The 27,914-nt window shown below is 40.9% G+C and overlaps 1 protein-coding gene across 1 annotated transcript; it reads left to right on the plus strand.

Moving 5' to 3' along the window:
• The first annotated feature begins 470 nt into the window (after positions 1 to 470).
• On the plus strand, positions 471 to 23,782 carry cunh20orf194 (chromosome unknown C20orf194 homolog). Its single transcript, XM_036573939.1, has 37 exons — positions 471 to 655; positions 2,208 to 2,287; positions 2,521 to 2,637; positions 4,311 to 4,435; positions 4,991 to 5,087; positions 5,174 to 5,280; positions 5,384 to 5,461; positions 5,547 to 5,648; positions 5,736 to 5,791; positions 5,903 to 6,038; positions 6,137 to 6,218; positions 7,170 to 7,206; positions 7,307 to 7,391; positions 7,925 to 8,001; positions 8,121 to 8,165; positions 8,293 to 8,338; positions 8,479 to 8,590; positions 9,372 to 9,442; positions 10,960 to 11,010; positions 11,141 to 11,231; positions 11,314 to 11,417; positions 11,609 to 11,755; positions 11,867 to 11,952; positions 12,093 to 12,194; positions 12,291 to 12,411; positions 12,518 to 12,606; positions 12,692 to 12,826; positions 14,272 to 14,397; positions 14,509 to 14,546; positions 14,632 to 14,767; positions 16,084 to 16,170; positions 16,355 to 16,461; positions 16,724 to 16,798; positions 17,806 to 17,981; positions 19,645 to 19,710; positions 19,803 to 19,896; positions 20,000 to 23,782. The coding sequence occupies exons 1-37, from the start codon at positions 600 to 602 to the stop codon at positions 20,101 to 20,103; spliced, it is 3,444 nt and encodes a 1,147-aa protein (XP_036429832.1). The 5' UTR covers positions 471 to 599; the 3' UTR covers positions 20,104 to 23,782.
• Positions 23,783 to 27,914: the final 4,132 nt, after the last annotated feature.

Raw genomic sequence — 27,914 nt, forward strand, 5'->3', positions numbered from 1 at the left:
TCTGGACCGAGGTCGGGGTTGGGGGGGCAGTATAGGCCAGCTACGAATTTCAAAACCCTCTCAAATTTTAGCGCGAAATCTTTATAGACACGTTTACCATATACGCCACTATGAAGTACATTTGTAAGATAACATGTAATGACTTTCCTACATGCAAATCTGCTAGATATAGTTGCAAAAAAACAACATTTTCTCCAATTACAGCTGAGAAGTGAGGCATTGTTAGGGTATTGCATTAGCCACTGTAAGAGAATATGTGACGTCTACCTTTGGGGAGGGGGAGCAATGATGGTCTTATGAGTTCATTTTTGTCAGAGGAATATATTCACATTCATAACACCTCTCGCACGATCAACTGGCACGTCAGTAGTATGGTATTGTCCTTCTCACAAGATAAAATAAATGTTTTGTAACCAAAAATTGCACTAGCTAACAACACATCCCCCCTCTGTGGTGCTATGGTACGGGCGGTTACTATGCTGTCTTGGCTGCGTTTGTCTTCTCCAGCTGCGACTGTTGACTATGAGGACGTGCGCGACTGAAAAATAACGGCATAGTATCTGTTCAAAACCTGACTTTCTAATGCCTGCATCGTTAATATGGCTGGTATAAACAGAACTAACGGAAGACCCTATTTTGTCGGTCCGGCAGTCAGGTGACTACAATATTAAGCCGTTTCTGTTCGTCTGAATTGCTTCTTACTTGAGCGACATGTTTTGTTTCGAGTGAGATGACGGTTGTTGTAGTAGCGCGGCTGTAACGTTAGCCAAGGACGGCCAGCTTTCGATTTAGCTGGCTAAGCAGCCGACTAACTGGGCATTAATACGAAAATTATTCAGATTAATTGTCGGTCTTTTTGTGAATGCACCCGGCACGGTTTTATCTAAGCTATTGGCTAACGGTAATAACCTACGTAAATCTCAGTATGCTCAGTGTGGGTGTGTTGGGCGGTTACCAGGCTGTAACCGTCATCGCGTTTATGTCCATGTTCGGTTACGTTACGGTACCTGAATGAACTGTTGATAGAAGAGCACCTAAATAATTTAGTCCACATCACCTGAGCTTCGAGTTACTGAGGCAGCTAATTCTGCTAGCTGCTAGCACGGTGTAAACATCCGTAAACGTTAGCAAACTGTTTATTTAACGTTGCTGAAATGGGCTGGTTTTGCCTCTGGATAAGTTGTTTAAATAGCCTTCTTTTATTGTAGCCATTTGTTTGCTTATTAATATTATCTCATCAATATTCAATAACATTACAGACCCAAAAATACAAATACTGGAAAAAAAAGGTGTTGTTTTGAATTGACTTTAACATTCAACATTGTGTAACTTACATGATTTACATTGGTTCCACATTAATGAAATTATTAACATATTAATAAAATTAATAACATAGGTTACATAACGTTACATCAACACAATCAACTGTAGTTCATTTTACTCACTTTTTTTGCAAGAGTGGTGTGGTAATGTGTTTTATTCCTGTGGAACTGGTGTACACGTTTGAATCAAGAAAATTCAGAGCAACACTTCTTTCAGTGAACCTTTGCAAGGGGAACATTTTAAACTCAACCATCTTCCTGCAGATTTCATAACCAGTTCTTACACACCTGATCCATCCTATCCATCAAGTCAAGGACCTGTGCAGACAGTAGATGGATGAGATGTGATGTATTAGGTTGGAGATAAACTCTGCTTCAACTCTTGGAGCAGACCTGGAAACCACTGCCCTAAAGGACATTTTTGTTTAACTTTCTTGTGATGTGCAATTATGGCTGTTCATTCCAGTGATGAAATGATGAAACAAGTCTACAGGATTACAGCATTTTCAAGCTACTTAGAAATAAGTTAAAATGTTCTCAAGCCATACACCTTTACTGACGTAATGGAAACAGCTTGGCTTTTGAGGGAATTAGGGAGTGTCCAATTTCAGACCTTTTATGTAGCTTTCAGCAAATGTTAGAAATACATAATAAAAAAAGAACAAGAAGAACTGACAGCTGAAATCTGTTCAGGACATTTCCAGCAAGCAAATATACATACAGCTTATACTACACCCTTGACTTCACTTTCAATGTCTTTTTCTTTGACTGATAAAGTGATTTTGCTTACTGGGTAGACTCTGTTGTGTTCTGGTGTATGTCCAGGTATTGTACAGTGTAAAAGAAAAGATTTGAAAGAATTATACAAATATGCTATGCTTGCAGCTGCTTACGCCTGCGGCAAGTCCAGGCTTTGCTGAGGGATGATGGGAACACAGCTCCAGATGGCATCCTCTGCTCGCTAGGTGAGTTTGTCCTTTTTACCTGATAACACCCATTCCCTTTAATATCTCTAAGTAGCCAGACTGAGAACGTTTATTAAGTCTATATGTCTAATGCCTATGTTTCACCATGCTAATAATGCTACAGGCAGGTATCTGCCTTGTACAGAATATTTTGTGGCAGCTAGTACAAGAAAACCAGTTGTACTTAATTACCCTGTGCTTGTTTCGTGTTTGTATTTTTTTGTATTTTTCAGGCATCGACAGCCGATATAACGAGGGCTGCAGTGAGCTGGCCAGCTACCTCTTCTTTGATTTATATAAACATAACCAGGAGCAGATCCCAGAAGACTTCCCTGAGGAGGTGCTGGATGGTATGACCCAACTCAATGAGCCACACTCCACTATTAGCTTAATCGCAGGGTTGTGAACACTGGTTGCTTGTCTCCACTGAAATGTGAACATGATGTCTCCCAGCTCTGGTGTTCTTTTCCAATAGCAGTTCCATTGTCCGCTCTAGAAGAAAAAAAGAAAATAATCTTAAAAGGACATCAGATTCTTCCAGGATTCTGAGTTTGCATAATCACACATTCCAGTTTGGTCAGTAAACTCGTGCAGTTCAGAGTTTTCCCCAGAGTGTTATAGGCCCTGCGGACCACTAGGCCAATTTTGTCATCCTGCTTGAGAAAAATAAATGAACAGCTAATGTTCTGCAAGTTAAGTTTCATTTTAAGCAGATATAAATACATGTAGAATGATTTTTCCATATGACTTTGCTTATTTTTGTTTAAAACAGAAACACTTCATATTTTAGTATTTTCCAGTGACAATTTGAGTGTAAAGCCAATTGTTTTTGCTCACTGTACTAACTCTGCTGATGTTGAAGCTGTTTTTGACATTGTCAGGCGAGGACAATGTGGTTGGTAAACATGCAACAAAAAATGCATAAGCACATCCATCATACACTATATGAATGCAGAAGTTTGAACACCGGTCAGATTACATGTTTTGTTGATTTGTGAAAATAAATTAGCATATTCTCTACAGAGAGCAAACTTAAATATGACTTTTTACTGCACGCAGTTTCTACTTACTTGCTGAGTTTAACATGTTGGGAAAAAACAGTATAAAATGTGCAATAAATTTTGCACAGCCACATTTTTTGTTTTTTTCCCATTATGTTAATTTCAGCAAATAAACATTAATTGTGTGCTTAAATATGGAGAAGTGTCTTCTCTGTAGAGGATGTGTTTATTAATAAGGATGTGTAGGTCTAAAAGTATCCAGACACCCCTTATAATTAGGGAATTCAGCTACTTTAAATGCACCCAGTGCTGAAATTGGAGTTCATTTGTACTGAAAGAGCTTGTATAATCTCCTTAGAAAAGCATTGGCAATAGAGTTAGACACTCTGGAAACGCTGCACATGAGTCTAAGGTTACCATGCTTAATGCTACACGGGTATAAAGCTCAGTGGAATAGTGTTCTCTGGAGTGACGGGGCACCGCTGAGTGCCTTTGGAATGACTCAGAGTGACATTTATGATCCAGAACTTATAATCTAACATCAGTACCTGACCTCACTAATGTCTTGTAGATGTATACAGTTAAATCTTAACAGCAATGTTCTAAAAATAAAGTGCAAAGCTTTCCCAGATAGGTGAGGTTGTTACTGCAGCAAAGGGGGTGGGGGGGCGACTCCTTATTGATACTCTTGGTTTTGGAGAAAATGTTGTGCAAACATTTAGACACAATATTTTAACAAATTTACTATTTGCGAAGCTGCTGTTGAAACTACAGCAAAGTCTATAAATGATAATGTAATTCACTCCAAGATGTTCTTTCAAAAAATTCAAACAAAATTCCTTAAACTTATAGCTGATATTCCTTTAAATATAGGATGTGTAATTGTATGAAAAGCATGAGGATTATCAGGTAGTTCTTAGTGACCCTCTGGAGGAAGTTATTTCTCTGACTCCGGAAAGCTGCTGTGTTGTGGCTTTAATACTCTGCTATTATACTGTGAACCGCTCTTTGTTTGTCCGCAGATGTGATCATTCTGATAAAGGCAGAGAGTGTGCACCTGTACTGTAACCCAGTGAATTACAGCTACCTGCTGCCCTATGTTTCCCACTGGAGGAATCTGCACCTGCACTGCATGACTGAGACAGAGGTGATAATCTGCTACATTGCTCTTTACAAACTCATGGAAAGACTGAGAATGTTTCTGAGCATGTCATCAATTTGCCATATAGTACACTGTTTTGGGAAGTCAGCAATCTTGTATTACCCCCAGTTAAACATCATTTGTAGTGCTGTTAATTTCTTTAAACAATTAAATTTAAACAAATGTATACTAAGCAATCACAGCTTGTTTGCGCAATGGCACTTTGGTTGCTAAGCTACTGCGGCACCATGATAGTGCCTCAAAACCTTGCGCTGGTTTATTTTCTGGTTCATCTTTCAGTGTAGCAATTTGACTATAAGGCGCTGTGATTGAGAAAACGAGTGAGCAATTTCACACACACGCTTGATATATTCTACCAGTTCTTTTATATGAGTGTATAAGAAGATTATCTTTCAAGACACAAGTTGTGACAAATATTCTTACCATTTTTATTCCTCTCTCTCTCTCTCTCTCTCTCTCTCTCTCTCTCTCTCTCTCTCTCTCACACACACTCACACACACACACACACACACATACACACACACACACACACACCACAGTATGAGGATGAGGAAGCAGCAGAAGAGTTCAAAATCTCCAGCTTTGTGTCCATGGTTGAGGACTGCACTTGTATTGGAATACCCTACAGCTCTCATAGTAAGGCCAAACACTCATGCATGTAAATTAACTGATTATTTTTCTCATTCTGCCCCTGATGTTGTTTTGAATATTGTTGTCTTTAGGCCATGTGCAGAAGTTTGATGTGTTCATGTTGGAGAAGTGGCCCATTGTTCAAGCATTTGCTCTGGAGGGAATCGGCGCTGGAGGATTTTTCACCATGAAATATAAGGTAAAATATAAGAGGACTTTGCTGAGGACTGCTATCTGTACAGAAACACACACACAACCTTCCTATTGCAGTCTTTACTAATTAAAAGTGCAATTTTTTTTAGCTGATTGATGTGAGTGAACAGCTTTGGCAGATTTATGCAAGACTGGACCCAGTGTCTTTGGACTGTCTGCTCAATGAGGTAAAACAGACATTGTTGCCTAATTACCCTGTGCACAGAAATACCAACAAACGACAGCTGATACAAAAGTGATTCTCTCTTGCAGGATTTGCTGTCGTTTGAGAGGCAGTGGAGCTGCTTGTTCTCCAGCTTGGGCATAGAAAGCGCACTGTCCATGCAAGAGTTGTCAGAGGCTCAGACTGCAGAGGTACACAGTTGCTCTTATTCTGAAATATGCAGTTATTATCTCTAAATTAAGGAAGGGCTAGTTGTAATATTCTTCTCTTTCCCATAGCCATTCAGAACATATTACTCCCATGGTCTCATTTCCAGTAACATCACAGATAACAGGTAATATCATTGGTCTAGACCTCATTTTCTGTTATATATTTTTTTGTGTCAATCTATGTGATGAGTATAAAGAGACATTAAATGTGGCCTGTATGTATGTATGTCTATCAGTAAAAGCCGACAGCCATTCGTGTTGTTTGGAAGTCACTCCTCTAAAGAGGATCTGGACAACTACTGCTTTACCTTCCCTTCTGAGGGCCACCAGATCCGTAACACAGGGCCTCATGGGGGCCCTGCCAAGCACATGGTAAGAGGAAACAAGTGTACAAAGTCAACAGTCAAGCACAATGCAAACGGACCTCACATAAATAAAAAGTATTGTTTACGTCTATTCTTTCTTTTCAGCTGCTTCAGTGTGTCGCTCCTAAGGGCCCCTTGGCCTGTGCAAGAACATATTTCTTTGGCAGCACTCATGTCCCATACCTAGGTGAGTTTGTGGTATGAGCAGTAATCAGTAAAGTGAGCAGGGGGAGCAAAGTTAGCTGATTTCCCTGCTTTAACATACTAGGCCTCACAGTGAACTGATGATCTGAATCAGGTGTGTTTGCTCAGGAACATCACCAAACTGCAGGACTGGAAAGTAAAGCTTTTGGCTCGGTGCATATGTACTGCCTCTGCATGGCATGAGTGATGCTGAACATCTTGCTTGTCATTTCAGTGCTTATGTTAATGAGTTAGGGCTGGGTTTCTCAAAAGCATCCTAGCTCAAACACGATTCTTAAATGGTAGCCCAAGCATCACAGTAAGATGCGTTTGTGAGAATAGGTTCAGAACTTTCACACAGGCTGTGCGAGCAGTGTATCCTCGGTGCGGCCCAGAAGTGGCATAGCGTTCAGAGAATACATATGGAGCCTTTTTTTTCATGTGCCACATGCGCTGCACAGCAAAATAAAGTAAGAGGAACCAATGAAAATTAAACGGAAAATCACATAAAAATGTCAAAAGACACGTTCACATTTCCTGAAAGCATATTAGCACAAACACGATTCTTAAATGGTAGCACACTGGAAAGCACTAACATTTAAGGACATTGGTAGCACAATTGAGCCAGGCTTGAAACCATTGCCCAAGTCAAAATAATGCAGAGGGAAAACACGTTTATTGTGCTCTTATACAAATGGTGATTGTATTGAGCGTACTTACAGGTTTGACTGTATATTTGGATAAAGGATGTCTGTAGAACTTGCTTGCTGCACCATTCTGCAGCATAAATGTTGTATGTGTAAATGGCCAGCATGTACAGCTGCTGCTGCATCGCTCATGTCATGCAAAGGTGGCATGTGTGTAACAGGACTTTTTCTTAGGCTAATTTTTTTGAGTGACTTACTGTGGACCGATATGGACTGTATTTCCCTTCTCTCTCATTCTCTTTCCCCAGCGCATGATAACACCCAGCAGATGAAGACTGAACTCCTGTGAGTACTAGACAATGTTAGCATGTGCCGTTTGGTTATAGTAATTACAATTACAATTTCATTGGAAGTAGTTTGAATTTTTTGTTTTTTTTGTTTGCAGGCTGCTGTCACAGATCTATTCAGCTGCAGTTCAGGCTGTGCTGGCAGGAATAAAATGCTTCTCTATCAATTCCAGTGCTGGCAAGGTGCACTTTTAATTCTGTGTAAATTAGCAGAATTAAGCACAATAATATCCAGTACATGGCCTATGTACATGTGTACAAGAAGTGTGTTTGCATAAACCCAATGATCTGATCATAGTCAGATTTCTGCAGTTATGTGATGATTCAAATGGTCATGTAAACAGCATACCCCAATTTCTTAGATCAGAGTGTAGCCTAAAAGTAAAGATGAGCTGGAGGTTGAAAGGTAGGTAGGTAGGTAGACAGGCAGGTAGGCCATTCAGTCATTTCTTTCTGTGATTGGACAGGGTTTTTACAGTCCTGTGGCCTTCACAGATAACAATTTTTTTCTTTTTATTGTCAGAGTATTTTATTTATTGATTGCTGTCAGGATGTAAAGAATATTTCAAGAAATACAACAAAAGATATTTCTAAAATAAATCACCTCCACTTTTAAAGGGGAATTACAGTAGTGCATGTCGTGAAAGCAAAGTAAGAACTGTGCACAAAATGTTATACACTGATCATTTCTTACACAGCGCTGTCTATTTTTCTAGGCAAAAGATGTGGCGGAGCAAACGTTTCACCTAGCTTTGGACACATTTGGCTTGCTTCAGTACAGGAGTGCTCTCAGGTTTCTTTCTTGCTCTCTCACATGCACTTTTACTCATTTCCTTTCTTAAATTTCTCTGTGTGGTTTTGGGTGATTAGTTGTATATGATATTTACTTACTTGCTTTGTGTTGTAATTCAGATCTAAAACTGTATTCAGCATCCAAGCTGTGAACAATGAGGGCAGGTGAGTTTACGCACTCATGCGCAGCACGAAAATATGTATGTTTGCATTGTTTGACAGGTGAAATTACATATTAGTTTTGTGGTACCTCTTTTCAAAGGCTCAATTTTTTTTTTCCTTACTATTCTAGAGTCATGCCTCTCAGCGATGAGCACAGCCGCTTTCTGGTGAAAACTGTAAGTACTGTTGATGTTTGTCACATCCTCAGCTTTTTTTTTTCAGTTTTTTTCTGATATTGCGTGCATGTGTTATCTAGACTGTTTATGAATTGTGCCTGTAACGCTGTTGTGTGATAGTGTTGTATGACCTTCCTCAGGCGTCCATGGTGGTACATGATATTCCAGATCTCCAGTGGGGGGGAGACAGCCTTGGATCTGTAGTGTTCTCTGAGTCCTTTCTGGAGTCCAGCATCTACATTCAAGATAGGGGTGAGGTTCATCTTTTGTAACCACATCTTTTGCTCTTTTGCTTTACAGTCGTAATGACACGATGGAGGCACAAGCTTCAAAGATGTGCTGACAGAATACTTAACAACATAATAGCCCTATTTCAGCTCTCATTGCTCTACCAGAGTTTGTCTGGTGTCTCGTATGGTATTGACTTTGCGTAAGATTGTTTCGTAAATTGTGTTGTTCCACTATTTCACTGCACAGTTTATACTGTGCACCTTACAGTCATAGTGCAAATAGTAGGCAGTCTTATGCAGACAGTTTTGATTAGCTACAGCCTTAATTTCAGACCCATTGCAAGCACATATTGTGGCCCCATCAAGCCACATTTCGTGCTGTGGTTTTTCATGTACATGCTTCTGTTCTGCCCTCTGTGTTCTACCAGACAAAACTTCTGTAATTGTTACTTTGGAGTAGCAGAGTACTGTTTTATTGCAGCCTTAGTTCAAAGAGATTACATTTTACTGACCCTGAAAATGAGATTTGTGGATGGAACAGTAAAATTCTTTGGACGAAGGTTATTATTTACATAAGGTTATGTGATTAGACCATGAAACAGAAAGTTGTCCCTAGGCTGGAAACAGGCAACAGTGTTTGGCTACTTCACATTGATGACCTTATGCTGGAACAGGAATGGCCAGGCTGAAGAACAACAAAATAAGCTTGCAGAATGAAGGTAGTCATGGGATAGTCATGAAAGAAGTGTAAAATGTGCTGCATAGCATGATGTCAGTTGTGTAATATTTGTCTTGTTCTGCAGATGGCGCCCTTTCCACAGACAGCTGCTTCACTGTGCTTACCTCTTCAGTCCCACGCCATATGTGCTGGCTGGTATGGTATTTTCTCTCTCACACATTGCTCATGTGTGGTATGGCTATTGACAGACAGACTGTTTTCACATTTTCGTCTTGATTATAAACATTTACATAGTAAAGTCATACCGCTTATGATATGCATACTGTAATACACTGGCCTCCTGTATTTGAAGCCTAGTTTTATGTGAAGTCCAAGTTCAAGTACTTTTTTGCCATTTGTAGTTAAAATACCTACGTTGGAATTCAAATGTGAAGATCTCAGATAGAAAAGAAAATACAGAAGAATAACTATAAAACTTTAAAACAGTGGATTCTAGCATTATAAATATCTTCTATGAAAGATAATAATTTGGCCTACATAATCCAATTAATAATTGGATTAATTAATAATTCAAATAGCAATTATTTGACCTTAGTTATTTAAGCTGATTGCAATGATTTTCCATCGTTGTTAGCTTTACAGTTAGAGGTTTGTGTCACAACAGACAGAATGTGAATTGGGTGCATTTTTATCATGGATGCTGTAACACATTTTGAGAGTGGTGAACTGTGTCAGTCTTCAGTTGGGAGCTACTAAGAATCAAGAAAACAAGACAGCTAATTTGTCAGTTTGGCCATTTTAAACATGTATTTTGTTAGTTGAATACAATTAACAAAAAAGCAGTTCAGTTGTTATTCTCAATTATTTATGACAGTTAATCATCTGCTAAAAATTCATTATGTTGACAGGCCTATGTATAATTCTCTGCGGTTCTTTGGTACAGTTACTGCCAATCTGTAACAACACTAGTTAAAATACTATCAGTAGTGCATCTGTAAACAGTTCTGAAAATGTTAACATTCAGTCCTTCAGTTACCCCCAAAGTACCATCATTGCTATGTTTTTCTGTTAAGTGAACATATTTGACCAGGAGTGATCAGAAGAAATCTCACCCTCTAAAGCAGGGAAGAACAGTTTCTTCTACTCAAACACACCCACTAAATGTGACCTTAACTTAGATGTTTCTGACCAGGCAAATCACCAAAAGTGTGCTGGACACTGGCCCTCTAGGACTGGAGTTGTGCACCTTGCTCTAAAGTGTAAAACTATTGACTTTGCCAGCTTTCGTTTTGTGTTGGTTTTTAGTTTCACTAAAATTAAATTTTATTTCTTTTATTAACATCTAGGTGAAAACTGTCAATATTGCAAATGTTTGTCACATCCTCAGAAGATATTCTGCATTTCAAGGACATCTTACAGTATTTCTCGGATATTGCGTATATGTGTTATCTAGGCTGTGTTTTTGTATTATGCTTGTTTTGCTGTTGTGTGACGGAGGGTTGTATGACCTTCCTCAGGCTTCTGTGGGGCCGGGGCACTCAGTCCCCTGATTAATTATTAGCAGTGGTAAAACCAGTTAGAATTGTACCAATGGCATGTTTAACAGTTAACCTAGGTGTGTTTGCTTCTTTACAGTGTGCACTACGTAGCACTGATGAATTTGTTTGTTTGACTGACTGACTGACTGCTGGCTTCTGCTCTGTGGGTTGTAGGTGGAGGAGTCTGATGTCAGATTGTCCGAGCAGGCTCTGCACTTGCTGAAGGTGAAATACGGTGCAGTACTTATTTTAACACAAGGTCTTTGTTTGATTAATAGACAGACTTGATTTGCTCATCCTGTGTTCTCTGGCTTTTATTTTCTTCCTCCTTGTGTGTATGTATGTGAGGGAATAGGAGGAAAATGGGACATGTTTGGGCACCGCTCTAACAACAAAAGACTCATCCCAGGTGCTTTCCAGCAGTCTGCTTTCCACCCCTGAAGAAGGTATTCATTGCCTTCATATGTTTACATTTGTACAGTACTTTTCTTAAGATTTGTTCTTATATTTGGGGATTTTGTGTTCTAGGGAAGCTGGTATTTTTCTCAGAGGGATTGCTGTTCATAAGTTCACATTATGGCACCATCACCATCTCCAAAAACCATATCAAGACCATCAAAGTCTATGATGGGGTCAGTGTCCATCATCATTATGGAACTACTATATTAGACACTCAATTGTAGAGCAATTACCTGATTTTTACTAAGCTACGGTCTTCTAAAAAGCATCGCAACCTCCAAAGTTTGACATTGTCGATTGGATTAAGTATTCATTGCTGCTGAGGCGTAATCAGAAATGCTATGTGAATGTGACTGTTTTGCAGGACTCTCTCTCTGCTGCAGCAGTGCTGTTCATAAATTATGGGAGCTCTCTGCTACCACACCTTCCTTTTCATCTGCACAGCCCCGATCACTGCTTGGCCATCACTCTGATGCCCAAAACAAAGGGATATAAAAGCTTCTACTCACAGGTATATACGCACAGACATGATCGCCCTGATTTGTTTTTCCCAGCAGTGGCTTCGGCTTAACCATTCTGGGCTTGTGCTTTTGTTTTTAAATTAAATGTGTTTGGATTTCAGGTCCTGCAGGTTTGGAATAAGCCTGATTCTGGGCTTCGGATGCAGCATGTGGCCCAAGACCAGCTGAGTCTGGACCAGAAAAACATGTGAGACTGCCATCCACATACAGCAGTGCTATGCTATAGCACTGCATTATATTTTTGCATTATGTTCTTATCTTTTGCTTGACTTGACAGAGTTTTCTGTGTGTGTGTGTGTGTGTGTTTGAACCTGCTGATCCTGGCAGGTACTCTAGATTACTAAAGCTCCATGAGCCCCATGGTTCATCCACAGCAAGCTCCAGAGCAGCTCAAAGGACCGCTTATCCAGAGCTGCCGGAGTTGGACAGGTAGCACACGTTTACTCAGTGGCCAATTGCAGGGTTCACTGTTGAGGTGGTTTTTATCTCAGCAGTATTGATGAGGGTTTGTGTTGTGATCTCCAGGTTCCTGAAGCATTTTGCTGTTAGCAGTAGTGTTTGTGAGGAGTCTGTCTGCAGTGACCACCTAACAGCTCTCTTCCCAAACGCCCACCATAAACCAGCTCCTTCTGAGTCAGAGCAAAAGGTCAGCCAGCTAAATAACATGCACTGATATGCATACTCTTGCAGGCATATAAAAGGTCATGTTAGCATTATGTTTTTGATTAATTTTTGTATTTGTATGTGCGTAGGTGGTCCTTTCCATCATTTCAGGCTTACCAGGCAGTTATAAAGAGAGTCTGTGTGATTTTTTAGTGGAGGTAAATCAAGAATGTGGCAGGTGGGTGCAAATGCTCATTAGCTATCATGCTGGCATATACAGTAAATGATTCCACTTTTTTAACTGAATGTTAATTTATTGACAGATGGGAAGTATACTCCCCTGCCCTGGACTTGGAAGATCTCTGTGTGCCACATCTCCAGCGATTCCTGAGCAGCCTTGTTGCCACACAGAGTGAGATGCATTTTAATACACCAAGAGTGCTACTACTCACACCAGGGTAAGATGTGCACACAGCACACATTTTGTGAAGGTTCTTTTTACAGTCATGTGGTACTGATGTGTATATACAGTGCCTTGCAAAAATATTCAACCTCTTTTAAAAGTCATGAGATTCATCTTGACACTTACGCAGATTGTGCTAGCCAGTATTTTTATTGTAAACTAATAGAATAATAATTAATAATAATAATTATTATTATTAATAGTAATAATAATAATAATAATAATAATAAGTTTCCCCAAGGTCACTTTAAATGATCACAATAGCATAAAAAAAATTAAGAGAAGAAGAAGAAGAATGAAAGTATTTAGAAAACAGGAACATTTTGAGGTGGATTTTGGAGAAGGACAGGGTAGTTTTGGGGCCAGAACACTAAAAGATCTGCCTTCAGAATTGGAACATTTAAAGGCAGGGACCACCAAAGGGCTCACATCAGAGAACGGCTTGCAGTATGTCCCTGTATTTTGCACCATCTGTCCGTCCTTCATTTTTAACAAGATGCCCAGTCCGGACTGAGGAACAGCATCCCCACAGCATGATGCTGCCACCCCCATTCTTCACTATGAGGATGGCGTTTGTTGAAGAATTAGCAGTGTTAGTTTTGTGCCACACACAACACTTTAAGCCAGAAAGCTTCTTGTCTTATCTGACCACAAAAACGTATTCCACTCTGATGCTTTCTGGCAAACTCCAGACATGCTTTGATGTGTTTTTTTTCTTTCCCAGTAATGGCTTCTTTCTAGAGACCATCCCATACAGGCCAGCTGTATGCCCAGCTTTTGACATCGTTGACTAGTGCATCTTCACTCTAGTTGCCCTCTCTGTGGCTCCCCTCACATGTCCCCTTTTTACTCTGATGCTGAGTTTTGAGAGATAGCATTGTCTAGTCAGTGCCTGGGTGGTATGATGCAGCATCTATTTCCTTACAGTTGATCTAGCAGTGCTCACTGGATATCCAAATACTTGGATATTAGTTTATAGCTTTTTCATATCTTGTGCATGTCTGTAACTTTATCTCTGATTGCATTAGAATGCTCTGTAGTCTTCATTTTCATAGCTTTCCTTCAAATTTACAGTCTGACCAATGGTACTTGAATTAAGGAGGTTTTTTATCCAGAGAAGGTAAACTTCTTTAATGATTCCACAGACAGAGGCCAATTGTTAGCTAATTAAAGCAACATCTTTCTTCTGTGTAAACATGGAGCTTCTGTAGCACGGGGGTTGAATACTTACACAAACTGCGTTTTTCAGTTTTTGCCAGAATTTTTTAATGTCACTAAGTTGATTTCTTTTTGAGGGTCAGTATTTTAAAAGAAAGTGAGTCAAGTGTCAAAAATATCAAATGTTTGTAATCTACATGAATCTGATGACTTTTAAGGAATTTTAATCATTTTTCAAGGCTCTGTAGAGTATGTATGTGTGTATGTATGTGTATATTATAGGTACACTGATGTGTTGGATGTGGTCCAAGCTATCGTATCTCATCCAGACCCACGGGTTCAGAGCAGAGTAAGTGTGGGTGCAGTCACAGCCTGTGTCAACCCCCTAGCTTCCTTCATGGAACACAGGTAAGAAGATCACCTTGTCCCTAAGCTGTGCACTGTTGTCATCTTCTTACATGATGCATGCAGTAATAAATGTCTGGTTGAGTTTCTCTCAAACCATCCCTTTTTCCCCAGGCTTCTTTTCCCCAAACTCTTGGAACAGTGCAGTCAGGGTAAGGATTTTCATTTTTGTTGTGCATGCATGTAGAAGTGTAGAGTTTTGTACAGCATTTGTATTAAATTCTCTATGTGGTACAGGGGTGGTGAATAATGTGGTATTTACGGGTTTGACCACGGACCAAAAGCACCCTCTGCTAAAACACATGCAGCAGCTGATCCGTTCAGCGAACCCCAAAGCAGCATTCATCCTAGCTGAGAGAGGAGCTGTGACCAGGTCAGCAAGCACGTTTGTACACTAAAGACAACTCGGTATCATTTTATCTTTTCTGATGCCAGTAATGATGTTGCAACCATTCTATATTTCTCTATAGCTTTAAAATGAGCTGTTTTTAATTGAAGAACTTAAGATGAGCTGCTGAAAGTAGGCTATTATACTCAAACTACTCATACGCTCACAGGAAGAAATACAGCTTTTTAGCATTTTCTGCTAATATCAGCCCAATACCGAAACCTATCAATGCTGATATGTCATCTCTGCACATAATTCATAAGCATTTTTGTTATACCTTACGGTTAGACATCTGTAATAGCTACTGTTTCTGTAATACAGCCCCAGAATAACATTTTGTGAGTTCATAAACTTATCTTAAATCTAGATTATAAGTTATATTTTCTGTTATTTCCGTTCTATGTTTGTGTTTCAGTTATGCCCATATCTGTTGTTGGCTTGGAAACCGACATGACAGTTGATTGTAGTAGTTTAGAATTTCCTAGGTTTTCTTCTATCTGTGATCTATGTTTTTTTGCGATCTTTTTACTATGAACTGACAATGAAACAATGTTTCTTTACATTTATGGCATTTGGCAGATGCTTGTATCCAGAGTGACTTACAGTTTTAATCATTTTACACAGGTAGGCGAAGGTAGTGTTAGGAGTCTTGCCCAAGGACTGTTTTTGCTACAGTGTAAGGTGCTTGCCCAGGCGTGGCTCGAAGCCCAGTCTACAGCATAGAAGGCAGAGATGTTACCCACTACACTATACCAACCACCTGTTAAGAGATTTTTGAAATGACTTTTTCTGCTGTTTTTCTTCTGTTCGATTTGAGTTGGGTGGGATAGATTCTTTATCCTCCAAATGGGTGGTATTTGAGCATCAGTTACTGATGCTGCGTTCGAGTGGTGTCGGAAACTGGGAAATACAAATTACAAAATACAAAAATGACTGACAAAGTTGTACTTACACCTGGTAAACTCGGGATTCTAGATGATATGTGAGTTTATGAGTTAGTTTGACTGTCATGCGTTTAACTTTTTACATGAGTGAAAAAGGCTGAACTTGCAGTAAAGGTGAAAAAATATATACATGACTTGCTATTAGATCTATGTGCTTTTTAACACAGCAAAGAAAAAGCAGGAAGTGTATTCTCCACACCTCCATACTTCAGTAATATACATTTGCGTCTTGATGGTATCAAATCTTAACTTAGGACTAAAGATAGGAAGTTTTTGTAATATGGCCCCAGGATCAGAACAGCAGCAGATGTGTTGTAGTGATCCATGCTTTATGATGTTTCCGTTACTCTATTACAGAACTGAAGATATGCGGCTGATTCTGAGTGATGGTGGTTTCTCCCAGCCACAGATGATCAGAGCCCGATACCTGCTCTACCCTGGCTGGTGAGCCTCTGTGTGTGTGTGTCTGTTGTGTCTGTTGTGCGTCTTGTGTTTGTTGTGTCTTGTGTATGTGTGTGTGTGTGTGTGTGTGTGTGTGTGTGTGTATATGTAAGAGAGAGAGAGAGACTGTATGTGAATATATAAATACATGTGCCACAATAACATTGTAATGCATATTGTGTTGTAGGTGGGAGGGCAGATTTGTGTCTGGTTGTGGATCTGTCTCCGTGTCTCAACACTATTTGCAGTTCAGCCGTCCACTAGAGAAAACCTTATTCCTACAACACTGCAAAGGTGAATGTGTGTCTGTGTGTGAGAGAGAGAGCGAAAGAGAGAGAAATTCTTTCATCTAGGTTGGTAATAGAAAATAAAGATGGTGTAATCTAAACTGAAGGTGTTAGCAGCGTGTCAGAGTACCGTGTGAACATGCTGCTCAGAGATCCACTGAAGATACAGAGTAGAGTGATGAAAGCTAATCCTGCTATGTGGTGTAACGCTCTCTGTCTCTCTCTACCCCTGCTTCCCCTTTCCTCTCCTTCCTCCTCTCCATCCTCAGGACTAAAGTCTTCTCTCAGAGGCAGCTCTTTCACAGGAAACATCTATCACATCAGTGGGAAAGTGCTGTTTTCTGGTAAAGTTCTACAGTTCTTTCTCTCTTTATTCTAAATTGTCTTCTACATTCTATGCTTAACGTAAGACATAAATAATGTATTTCATGCAAACTGTCAGACTTTTTTTTATGTATATATATCACTGAACAGCAGGATTCCTCCTCCAATTGCTTTGTCTGTTTAAAATCTATGTGTGTGATAAATATGTGACTTGCCTTTGGGAAGTGGTAGACAGGAGCCCTCTGGGCTACTTCTGAACGGTAGGACTTTCACCTCTAAATCCTCAGTGGTGTGGCCTGCTCCGCTCATCTCAGTTCTCCTCTGTTTTGACTCATTTTTCTCGATTGTTTTTGGAAGGGTCTTCGAGCCAGTCCTTTATTTGTCCTTGTGACCTTCTGTGGTGTAGTTGCATGGAGAGAGTGAGTAGAATGCAGAGGTTTGAACGGCTGTTTTGAGTGGTTGGGATAAGTCGATTTACTATGAGTTGATTTTAGTAGTTTGTTTGAGTTTCAGCACCATGAAAAGCACTCTGGATAGTGTAGTCCATTTATTTTTTCCACCTGGCAGGAGTTCATAAGATCCTAATGCCATCTGTGATGCTCAGTTATCACCATAAATCATCTGTGTTTTGTATTAAGCACTTATGATTTTTGGTTTCTCTTGATTTACTGTAGTGTCTGTCAGATCCCTGTGATGATTTAATTTGTATTATGATGCATTGTTTTCGGTTATTTTGATCCTAGTTGTAATTCCTGCTTGTGTGTACAGTGCTGTTGGGAGTTCATTTTGTAACGAGAGGAGTAGTGAGAGTGGGATGTGTGGTTGTAAGCACGCTGGGCTAGACATGGCTGAGTGCAGCACGTCCCTGTTTGATGATTCTAAAGCATGTCACTGTGTTACATACAAATTTAGTGCATAAATGTGATTTGTGTGTGTGTGTGTGTGTGTGTGTGTGTGTGTGTCTTTTGTGTGTGTGTGTCTTTTGTGTGTGTGTGTCTTTTGTGTGTATGTACATTCCTGTAAGCAGACAGTAACAGGTTGATGGAGGTGAGCTGTAACTCTGTCAGTGGGAGTATAACTCTTTCCCCTGATCAGGGGTCCACTTATAGCCCCAAGACCACAGACAGCTGCTACCTGCTGTTCCATGGAGTGGGACTCACCCAGCAAGGCCTAAAGGACTGGCTCAGGCAGTGTGCTAAACAGGTATTTTCATTTATGCATGCACAAGTTGACAGTAACAGTGTGAGTTGTTTTGGCGCTATCCCTTAGCACATTGGATTTAAACTTGAACGATTACTAGGGTGTTAAAGTGCAGACTTCCAGCTGTTTGTTCTTACATCTTTAGTACATGCACAAAAAAAGATAGCAAAAGGTCTAGAGATGATTCACTTGGACATAGAGTCTTTTTTTCTGTCGTACCTTAACATGAAGACTAAAGATGTGTCAGTGGTTTAAAGCATGGCGATTAAGTACAAGTTATTCATTGTTCAATGTCAGAAAAACGCAGAAAACAGATATTTAGCAGAAAATTACACAAAGTCTCCAACACAGCAAATCCAATCTATTTAGTTTGTCCACTGTTTACTTGTATGCACCCTACTGTCACTTTGTCTTTCATCCTTCCAATCTGAAAACCAGCAGTGTCCTCTCAACAAAAGCTGTTTCCAAATGTGTCACCAACATCATGTTCCCCTTCAAAGAGACAACTAACATTCACACAAGCAACTACCCAAAAGCAACTACCCGAGCACACCTTAGTTGTCTAGCTGTTTTGTTTCTCATATTTGTCTAAACTGGCTGAAGGAGATATTTCAGAGGAGATTAGGTATAAAATATAACACTTGCGTCAGAAAGGGGAAAGTCAAAAGAAAAGAGGAACCAGGAGTTCAAAAAATAAGATAAATCATGATGCATAACAACCATGCAATACCTAGTAGACCACCAAAACTGTCACCAGCAGATAAACGATACTTAAAGCTTTCATCTTTGAGAGGAAAGAGAAAATAGAGCACCACTCTTTCTTCAGATCTGAAAAAAGAGTTTTTCTATTTTAACTGAAAATTACATAAACGAAACGGCAGTCCCAATCAAATAGACTTGTAAATATTACTCTATATCAGAGTGATGAAAAGAGTTGTGAGAAAAAAGGAACCTATGCCCATAATGATCATAGTGTACCATGGCATCATGGTGAGATGGTTGCCAGTAGCACTGCCTCACTGGTCTTTATTGATGATTTGATGAATGCTGTACAAACTGTACAAAAACAAAGGTCAGGTTCAACCAAGTGCCTCAGAACTCTTTGGACAGCAGGTCACTGCAGCAGAGCATCACTAGAAAAGAATCGTGTCTGGTGATGTGTGGGTCACAGAGTTCAGGGAGTCAGTCAGTGATTTGCAGCACTATACTTGACAATTTTACTTCATATTGGGGTCTCTGTTCTCTATGCATGTTTACTCTAACCAAATACAGACAGCAGGGGAGCAGCAGTGTCACTCTCACATACACTCTTGTATTTGACCTTGCATTCTGTAAGATGAGTATTAAGAAGCTTGAAATTTAACGCTTCTAAAGTGATTACCACACTACTGAAGTGTTTGATGTCTATTTCTTCTGACTCCTTGAAATGATGCACTGTGTATAAAATGGGCTGTGATTTCTTTATGCTTTACCCAGCTCACATTGTGCTCTTTAACGTCATGTTCATTTTTTTTTTTTATTTAAAATCCAGTGTGCTGTAATATGGAGCCAAGTCAACAAAAAATGCCTCTGCCACATTACTTAGGGACTACGCTATACGTTCAGATACTCTTATCATTGAGACGCATGCCAGTTTCTGGATTTGTGTTTTCATGTTTTCTAACAGAAAGTGCTAAAGAAAGTTAAGAAGACCAAAAGGACTCTTACACCACAGGAGATCAGAAACATTCATGTGAGTAACAGAAACACATGCACAGAAAAAAAAGGAACAGAAAACAGAAATGGTCCAAGGGCTCATAATATTATGACCTATATTGTTTATAGGTGAAGAGGCACCTGGAACCACTCCCTCCTGGTTACTTCTATAATGGCCATCAATTTGTCAGTTTCTTTGGAGAGAAACAGAATTTCCACCCTTGTATCCTTCACCACAAGTATCACTGTTTGTTCTGTTTTCACCTACATTACTGTATTTGTGGAATTGAATGGTATGTGTTGTTTCCTTACATGTATATATTCAGTGATGGACCAGTTCATAGAGGAGTATATTCAGGAGGCCAATAAGGAGATAGATCGCTTTAACAGAGAGGTGGACCTGTATGCACACACTGATCTCTTCGAATAAAACTCTTCCACTGTCCAGTTCGGGAAGGGAGGGGTGTTCACTCCAGGACCATTAACACCTGCCGTCCAATCAGCTGTTCACTTGATTGTCCATGATGTCAAAAGAAAAAATCAAAGCACTAAGGGAGGGAAGGGTTAGCCATGTCGTCATAAAATCAGGGAAAACCACTGCAGTCTAGATGATGAGGTCTTCACCCAGCTCACTCGCACTGTCTCTCTGTAGATATCTCCTGAGAAACAATCCACCTGTAAATAGTGTTTCTGGGAGCTAGTTTGTAAAGCACAATAGGAACACCTGCGTTTGTGTCCTGAGGTTTTAAAAAAGGCATTTTGCTGCATTTATTAACCTTGCCCTGGCTTCTAAAAAGTATGATTATTTAACCATCTTGTTGTAGGTTCAGATGGTCTCTCACTACTGTGTGTATATAGTGTTAATATAATCTTGAGGAGTTCCTGCAGCAAGCCATATGGTCTTTATTACTACTAGAGAGATGACAGCAGTCATTTCACTCTATTTCCAGTACCATGTACCCAAAGAATTATTGCTAGGCTCATAGCTGGATGCTAATAGAATTTGTCAACAGGGCTGAATCTGCTTTAACAGGAGAAGGATCTGAAGTCCACAACCAGAGGAGTACAGATGGGGGGACAGATGTGATACTCTATCAGTCTGTAGACTCCAGCTGTGGAGTTGAGGTGATCATCTCTCATCTACTGCAGCACTGAGTCATCCAGTGACATCAAGTCACTCTGAAGTGATCATTAAAGCAGGTGATTTGACCACAAGCACAGAAGTCATTCCATGCAGGGTGGGGAATAGGGGGGTTGGGGTAAGGGATGGTAGTCTCACAGAGTGTTACAGGAATCTGGGTTTGAATGAGAGGCTGGGTTGTAGATGGGATAGAACAAATTTGTTGTTTTTCCCTTGTTATTGCTTAAACCGAGTCTCTATGATTGTAGAGGTGACGTGTGAGGGTAGGGATGGATTGGCTTATCTTCTAACTTACATAAACGTGGCTTGAAATGTGTGTTGTTAAAGCCTCTGTTACCTGAGGCTATGACTTGGGTTAGCTGAGGCTTTGATGGGTTGGGGCGGGTCATATAATAACCAGCTCTCGCTGAAGTGGGATTAATATGTGTTTATTAGAGCCTGTAGGAGTGGATCTAATCTGTGTCATGCTGTTTGCAGGCAGATTTAGCTCTTTACCTGGGGTCTCTGTTCTCTATGCATGTTTACTCTAACTAAATACAGACAGCAGGGGAGCAGCAGTGTCACTCTCACATACACTTTTGTATTTGACCTTGCATCTGTAAGATGAGTATTAAGAAGCTCGAAATTTAACGCTTCTAAAGTGCTTACCGCACTGCTAAAGTGTTTGATATGAAAAGGAGGGAGGGATACGCTTCCAAAGAAACAGACACTGCTGCTCTTCTCTGTGCTGCAAGTATAGTAATGGAATTCTATACACGTGTGAGCACGATGTGTGGGCTAGCATCTCTCTCACCAAGCCATATGCAGTATAGGAGTATGTCAAAGTTGCTGTGGTCATTGATATGCTAGAGAGATGTGTTGCTGTCGCTGTCCACACTTGTCACTGTTGCTATGGAGATTCACTATATGGTAAACTTGCCGCCATCACCATGGAGACTTGTGACTTTGTACCTTTTTAGCAAGCAAATGCAGTTTGCCCCAAGATAGCACAGGCCCTGTTATGGTGAACTCTGAAAGGACAACACACTGTGAGGATGTGTGTCTGCTCTAAAGTAAAAGGCAAAGCCGAACCAGCTCGCGCACCATTGACTGACAGAGCCCTTATGCTGAGCAGTTGCTCAGAGTGGAGTTACACAATCCCTATTGCACCTCAGACACACATTATCAGAGTGGTATCATTGTCAGAGCCAGGCTCAACACAGCAGCTGTCCTTAAAGGGTATAGGGCTATGTAACACTTATATAATCTGTAGTTGAAAGTAGCAGTAATTTTTAGCACATACTATCTGCATGTGTTAAGATGTCTTACTAAGGTCTATTTATACCAACACAAATGCCTTTCACCAAGCTGGTACTACAAAGAGAAAAATCAGTCTATTTTGCATATCTGAAGAGAATTGAATTACCTTGAGACAGAAAAAATGTATTTTTATAAGGCTGTGAATTTAAAATTAAAGAAATACATTAAATGAAGGGGGTTTGCTGCTCCTCTATGAAGAACAGAAGTTTTGTCAGAGGCTTCAGGGAAAGCTGCCACAGCAGTGCCTTGGCCGAGAGGAACAGGCGTTTCGCCAGGCAGAGTCGAGCGCCAGTGTTGGTGAAAGGATAAGCAGAGTCTTTGTCTTATATGTGAAGGGTCAGGGGGGATGCAGGCTGGCAGGAGGGCATTGGAGGGCAGCAGAGCAAAACCTTAAACAAAGACAACCAAGTGTCAGGGCAAAGCCTGGGCTTGGATTAAGTGGCCATGGTAGGCGTTCTTTAAAAGACAGCCCCATGTCAAACTTATTTAACACTTAGATGGATGAATGCAGATTTGGCCATGGGGTCCTCCTTGTTCTCTTTATTGCAAAGAGGACCTCAATGAGGCCCTCCAGGCTGTCCCCATTTCTGCCTGCTGGATACTCCCCTGGCCATTGTACCTGTGGAGCTGAGGTTAGAGGACTAAAACAGAGTTTGGTGTTTAAGAAAGAATTTGCCTTTATATGTGAAAAATAAGCTTAGATTAGAGGTTGCATTGTTGTTTGGATTAAAGGGATATTTTGAAGTTGACTTTTATTATATTTTATTTTATTTTATTTTATTTTGTAAGCTGAAGATTGGCAGCAGAGTTCTAAGGCCATTCCTTCAAACTGAAGCACTTTTGAGACTGTAATCAGAAACGTCTCCACTTTGGCCTCTAATGGAATAATAATAATAATATACAGCAATATCTCTAACTTGCTGTAGATACTGAAAACTTGTTCCCAACCAAAGTATCTCACCCCTGTTCGTTAACCACCCCTTAAAGTCTGTTGCTTATTATTATTAAAGCCTGAATTGTCTTTCAGAGGCTGCTCCTGCTTACAACTTCTTAAGCCTAGAGTTATCAGGGTTTGAGCGCAATTGGCGGTACCAGCATAGAGCTGTTTTCTGCTGTTTTTAACTTTTGACTAAAACGCTCACCAGATATTGATCGTGCTTTTTAGGCTAATCAGGTTACAGTAGCTGCTGAGAGGGGTCCCATTAGGAAAACAGAAACTAAAGGGCTAATAGATTTAAATTGCTGCTGATGTTTGGTAGGGAACAAGACTGAGGTAAAGAATTCCAAGACTAAAATAGAAATAAGCAACATGGTATTGTTCGCACAAAGCCGTCCCGGTTCTGGAGAGAGAGGGATATCACTGAAACTTTTAGTTCCAGAGGGGAATAATGTGTTAGAAGTGAGGAATTCCCAAGACTTTACCTCAGAATTAGAATATCTATTGTTAAACTGAAAAGGATTTCAGAAAGTTCTACTTGAAAAGTGCCAAAATGTTTTTATTATTTTTAAGGGGTTCACTAAAGCATTTGAAAATTCAAGTAATTGATTGTATTTGCACAAAACTACTGTAACTCTTGTTTTCTCCTGTGACTGATGCTTTTTCTAATCTATATGTTGTATTTATGAGACGGAATAATCCATTAAACTATTTATAAGCATCCTCTGCTAATATGTCTCCTTGATTGCTGTTGCTGGTTGATGCGGTTTCCCAACGTTCTGTGCATAGTCTCGCCATTAGGAGCACCGCTGTGAGTGGTGTTTGTTGGTGTGGGTGATGTTTGTGTTTATACACTCAGCAGTGGATTTGTCACATGGTGATAACATCTTTGAAAATGCCAAACCCTGCATCAACACGAACCTCAAGAGCTTGCCATTACTGAGGCTATTTATTACTGTGTGTGTTCTGTGTGTGTAGGCTGTAATAGAGCTGTGTGTTTATCTGATATTCACTCACCCTGCTGTACACATCCTTTTCTTGGCCCGCACTTTTGGGCTCCATCCAAATGTGCACACATCAAGCTTTTCTTGTTTTTATGTAAAGGCAAGCAGACTTGACGTCCCCTCGTGTACATCCATGCACACGTGCCAAACAATTCCCTAGACATTATTACACAGTATCAGCACCTCACGCACAAATCCAAAACACTTCTCTGCTCACAGATACAACACCCTGCATTACTGTCACCTTATATCAGCAGCACTTCACCTCTCCCTAGAGGCAGCACCCAACATACACACACATAGCAGGCATTGTTTCCTCCTCGCTGGGCAGGGAGCTGTGGTCCAAGCTCATTCCGAGGCCCTATTTGTTTTGACTGCAGCATGTGAATGTACTCTGTTCTGTGTGTCCCCTCTGGCTTTCTACAGTACAGCTCAGTGCCAGTTGGATACCAGGCCTGATTCTGATTTGGAAAAAAAAAAAAATAATAATAGGGCTTGCTCACTGTCCTCCAGCTACATCCACCCGGAAAAATCCATCTCAATCGTTACCTATTTTGTCATTTTTTAAAGAAGTTTCAATGTATCATTCTTATTTGAAGTGTAATTAAGCCAGGTTGACTCTAGTCGTTAACAAAAAATTGGGGCTAATTGATATAATTGATCATTGATGTTCAGATTAGTAGTTTGTCATTTGAAGATTCAACATGTATATTTTCATTTTGACAGTTTTGAAGTAATATGTCATGTAATTCCTATTTACTAAACTGTGTTCTGGACTTGCAGCTGCTTTCCAATCTTAAGGGCCCATCTACCCTTTACAGCCCTGTTTCATGTACGTCTATATAAGCTTTTTCACAGCCACAAAGAACACGATGCACATCTCATGCAGCTGATACACAGGCAAACATAGATACCAAGACAAGTATGTTAAAAGGAGGTTGCTGTATTTAAGAAGTGCTTGCATTATCATTGTCATTACTTGATAATGTACATCCAGTGCAGGGCAAACAAGACAAAATATTTAGCAAATATACATCCAGTGCACGACAAGACAAAATGTTTAACCAAAAAAAAAACCTCTGCAATAATGACATGCAACTTCTTTTATCCAGTTTTGACCATATTTCATTAAACTCTATGCACTGTGCAAACTGTCTTGGTGCCATGCACACTGTCTCTGGCTGAATCCCAGATGGCCTCTTGTTGCGCTATGTAGTTCATGAAATAATGGCTTCTATACTCTAATGCAGTATGATCCCGTTTACACCTGGTCATTTCATATCTTAAATATCAGAATCATATTTGGATAGAGATTATCTGCATAATAGGGCATGTGTAAATGTACCCAGAACACATTTAAAACATTTAAGTTCGATTGCTCAAACAATTTCAGGAGGCTGCCTGAGATGCATTTTAGCCAGATACCAGTGCAAATGTATCTGTCTCTCCAAGCCATGTTCAACGCCCAGCACCACTACCAATACGGTTACGCTGCATCCCTCAGCTCTGAGTTTGATTCAGCAGCCTTCAAGATAATTAAAATAAAGCACTAGTTTGGTTAATCTTCACTTTCCCTCATTGTTTTTCACTCATTGTACATGACGTAATGATTAATACAGGAGGCTAATTATTCTAAACAGCCATCTTCACTACATACATGTATACAAGCTCGTACAACGAAATGAATAATGCCTTACAAAATTGTGATTTTTGAGGTGACAACCATCTTTTGAACATGAAAAACAACACAAGTTGTTTTATATGAGCTGATTTGCATATTACATGTCATACGGCAATCAGTGTTTCAGTCTGACTAACTGGAGACAAATTTGTCTTCCAAGTGTAAAAACAGACTCAAGGCACATGATCTGACCAGGTGTAAACGGGGTCTATGCTTGTGTCCCAATTCAGGGGCTGATTCCTTCAGAGGCTGCATTTGAAGGCCGATTGCATCACAGTCTCATTTCAAAGTCTCTTTCATATGCGACTGAGAAATGTGTCCTTCTTTTCCATGGCATCGAAGGATCCAACAGGTGGATCCTTCGCCAGCCAACATATCCCGAGGTTCATTGCATGCCGGCAAGGATTCAAGAACATGGTGGCATCAGCAGAGAAGTGAAAGGCACTTGAGGAGACACTTTCAAATGTAAGTATTGGGTTTAAACTAAGTTGAGTAGCTAATGATACAGATGTTAAAAAAAATAAAACAACTTGGTCTAAAGCAAAACTTATGCAATGTTTTGTTTTTGTTGTAGGGAGCAAGGAGCTGACAGATCAGCATCTTCTGGCCCCATATTTAAAAAAAACTTGACGAGCGGCGTTTCATGATGCAGCGGTAAGGCCGGGAACAGCGGTGCTGAGACGCAAACAGGAAATCCACTGTAGAACAGACCGTCTCATTTCAGTTCAGCCCTCATGGGTCTATGCAGCCTTTGAAGGACGTGCCTTCGTAGACTGCGTCCTTCGAAGGATGCAGCCCCTGAATTGGTATACAGCTTATATGTCCAACAGCCATTTGCAATTTTCAATGCAGCTTCTCTTCCTTGTCACGGCTCACTTTTCAGGTCAAGGACATTGAAGGTCATGAGGACAGCCATGTCACTAGCCTCTGACGTGGCAGCGATCAGTTTCACTTGTGTGGCACCTCCTGTGAAGGCCTCGCCTTCCCACACCCTGCTCTTATTCATCTTCAACTCTGCTCGCTCCTCTGCTAGCACGCTCACTCTCCGTGCTGCCGGCACCCGCACACGGAAACTCACCCAGCTCCGTGGGGCCAGCAGGCCTGACCGCGGCTCTAGCAGCACACACCCTTTCCCCCATGCCGAATATACACATGGGAACGGATCTCCACATCTCTCACATGTGCTCCGCAGCACGTAGTCACACAGTGGGGTGTAATCTTGCTGAGGTGGCGTGCGTCCATACAAGCCTAGGCGATACACTCCCAACCTGGGTGCAGAAACACTCACGGTCACCTTGCTGTCCGTGGATGTGAGCAGGACATACCGTGAAAGTGGGAAGAGGGCCTCTCTGTGCAGCTCTGCGCTGAGGCCCCGGTTAGAATTGTCCTGATTCTTTTGACTCAGCTCTGAGCTGGGGCTGTGCTTAGAATCGACTTTGTTCTTCTGGTGCTTCTCTGCACTTAGGGCCTGTTTTGAATTAGCTTGGTTCATCTCTGCACTGAGGACTGCATGTATTTGCAGCTCTGTTGAGGCACGATGAAAGGTGATATTGCAGCATCCCTGGGGTGCGTTCACTAACGCCCCCGTGTGGCTGAAGTGAGACAATCCAGCTGCTTCGGTGCGCATGCCTGGGCCACACCACAGGCCAAGGTCAGGGGGGTACAACTGCTTTAGATTGGCTTCTTGACCCCTACAGCGCAGCATGAAGTTACCTGCATTCTGAAAGGACCCACTTCTGTCGTTGTAATCCCGCACAAACATGGAGAGACGGTAGAAGCCTTTGTAAGGGCACAGCACGTGACACACCAGCCGTTCTGCTGCTATTTGCAATGCCAGGCAACGCTTGGCCAGAGCGGGGTCAAGCGCAGGGTGTGTGAGTTCACAGACCATCATCAGTGGTCGAGAGGTGTGCAGGATCACCTCGCACTCTCCTCCCTCACCCACTTCTACAGGCTCTTCATTCAGTACACTGCAGCCCTTCACACCCAGCTCCCCTGCCCTGGTCCCTAACCCCCAGCTCACGTAGGGGTTGGCAGGTAACGGCTGGCTCTGCCGGATGGCTGGACACTCCAACTCTAGAGAGCAGACCCATCGTAGTGCCCCAGAGTCGCCCTCTGCCCGGGCGAACAGCTTTAGCTCATAGTCTCCTGGGTCCGGGGGCAGCAGGCGCAGACTCAT

This window comes from Colossoma macropomum, unplaced genomic scaffold (genome assembly GCF_904425465.1).
Source record: "Colossoma macropomum unplaced genomic scaffold, Colossoma_macropomum, whole genome shotgun sequence".
In the NCBI taxonomy this organism is placed as follows: domain Eukaryota; kingdom Metazoa; phylum Chordata; class Actinopteri; order Characiformes; family Serrasalmidae; genus Colossoma; species Colossoma macropomum.

Bases quoted from the DNA above. Each gene is read 5' to 3' on its own strand.
- cunh20orf194 (XM_036573939.1), top strand. From the start codon at position 600: ATGGCTGGTATAAACAGAACTAACGGAAGACCCTATTTTGTCGGTCCG. The intron at 5,792-5,902 runs GTAATATCATTG...TATGTCTATCAG, and splicing joins AGTAACATCACAGATAACAG to TAAAAGCCGACAGCCATTCG. The intron at 14,768-16,083 runs GTCAGCAAGCAC...ACTCTATTACAG, and splicing joins GAGAGAGGAGCTGTGACCAG to AACTGAAGATATGCGGCTGA.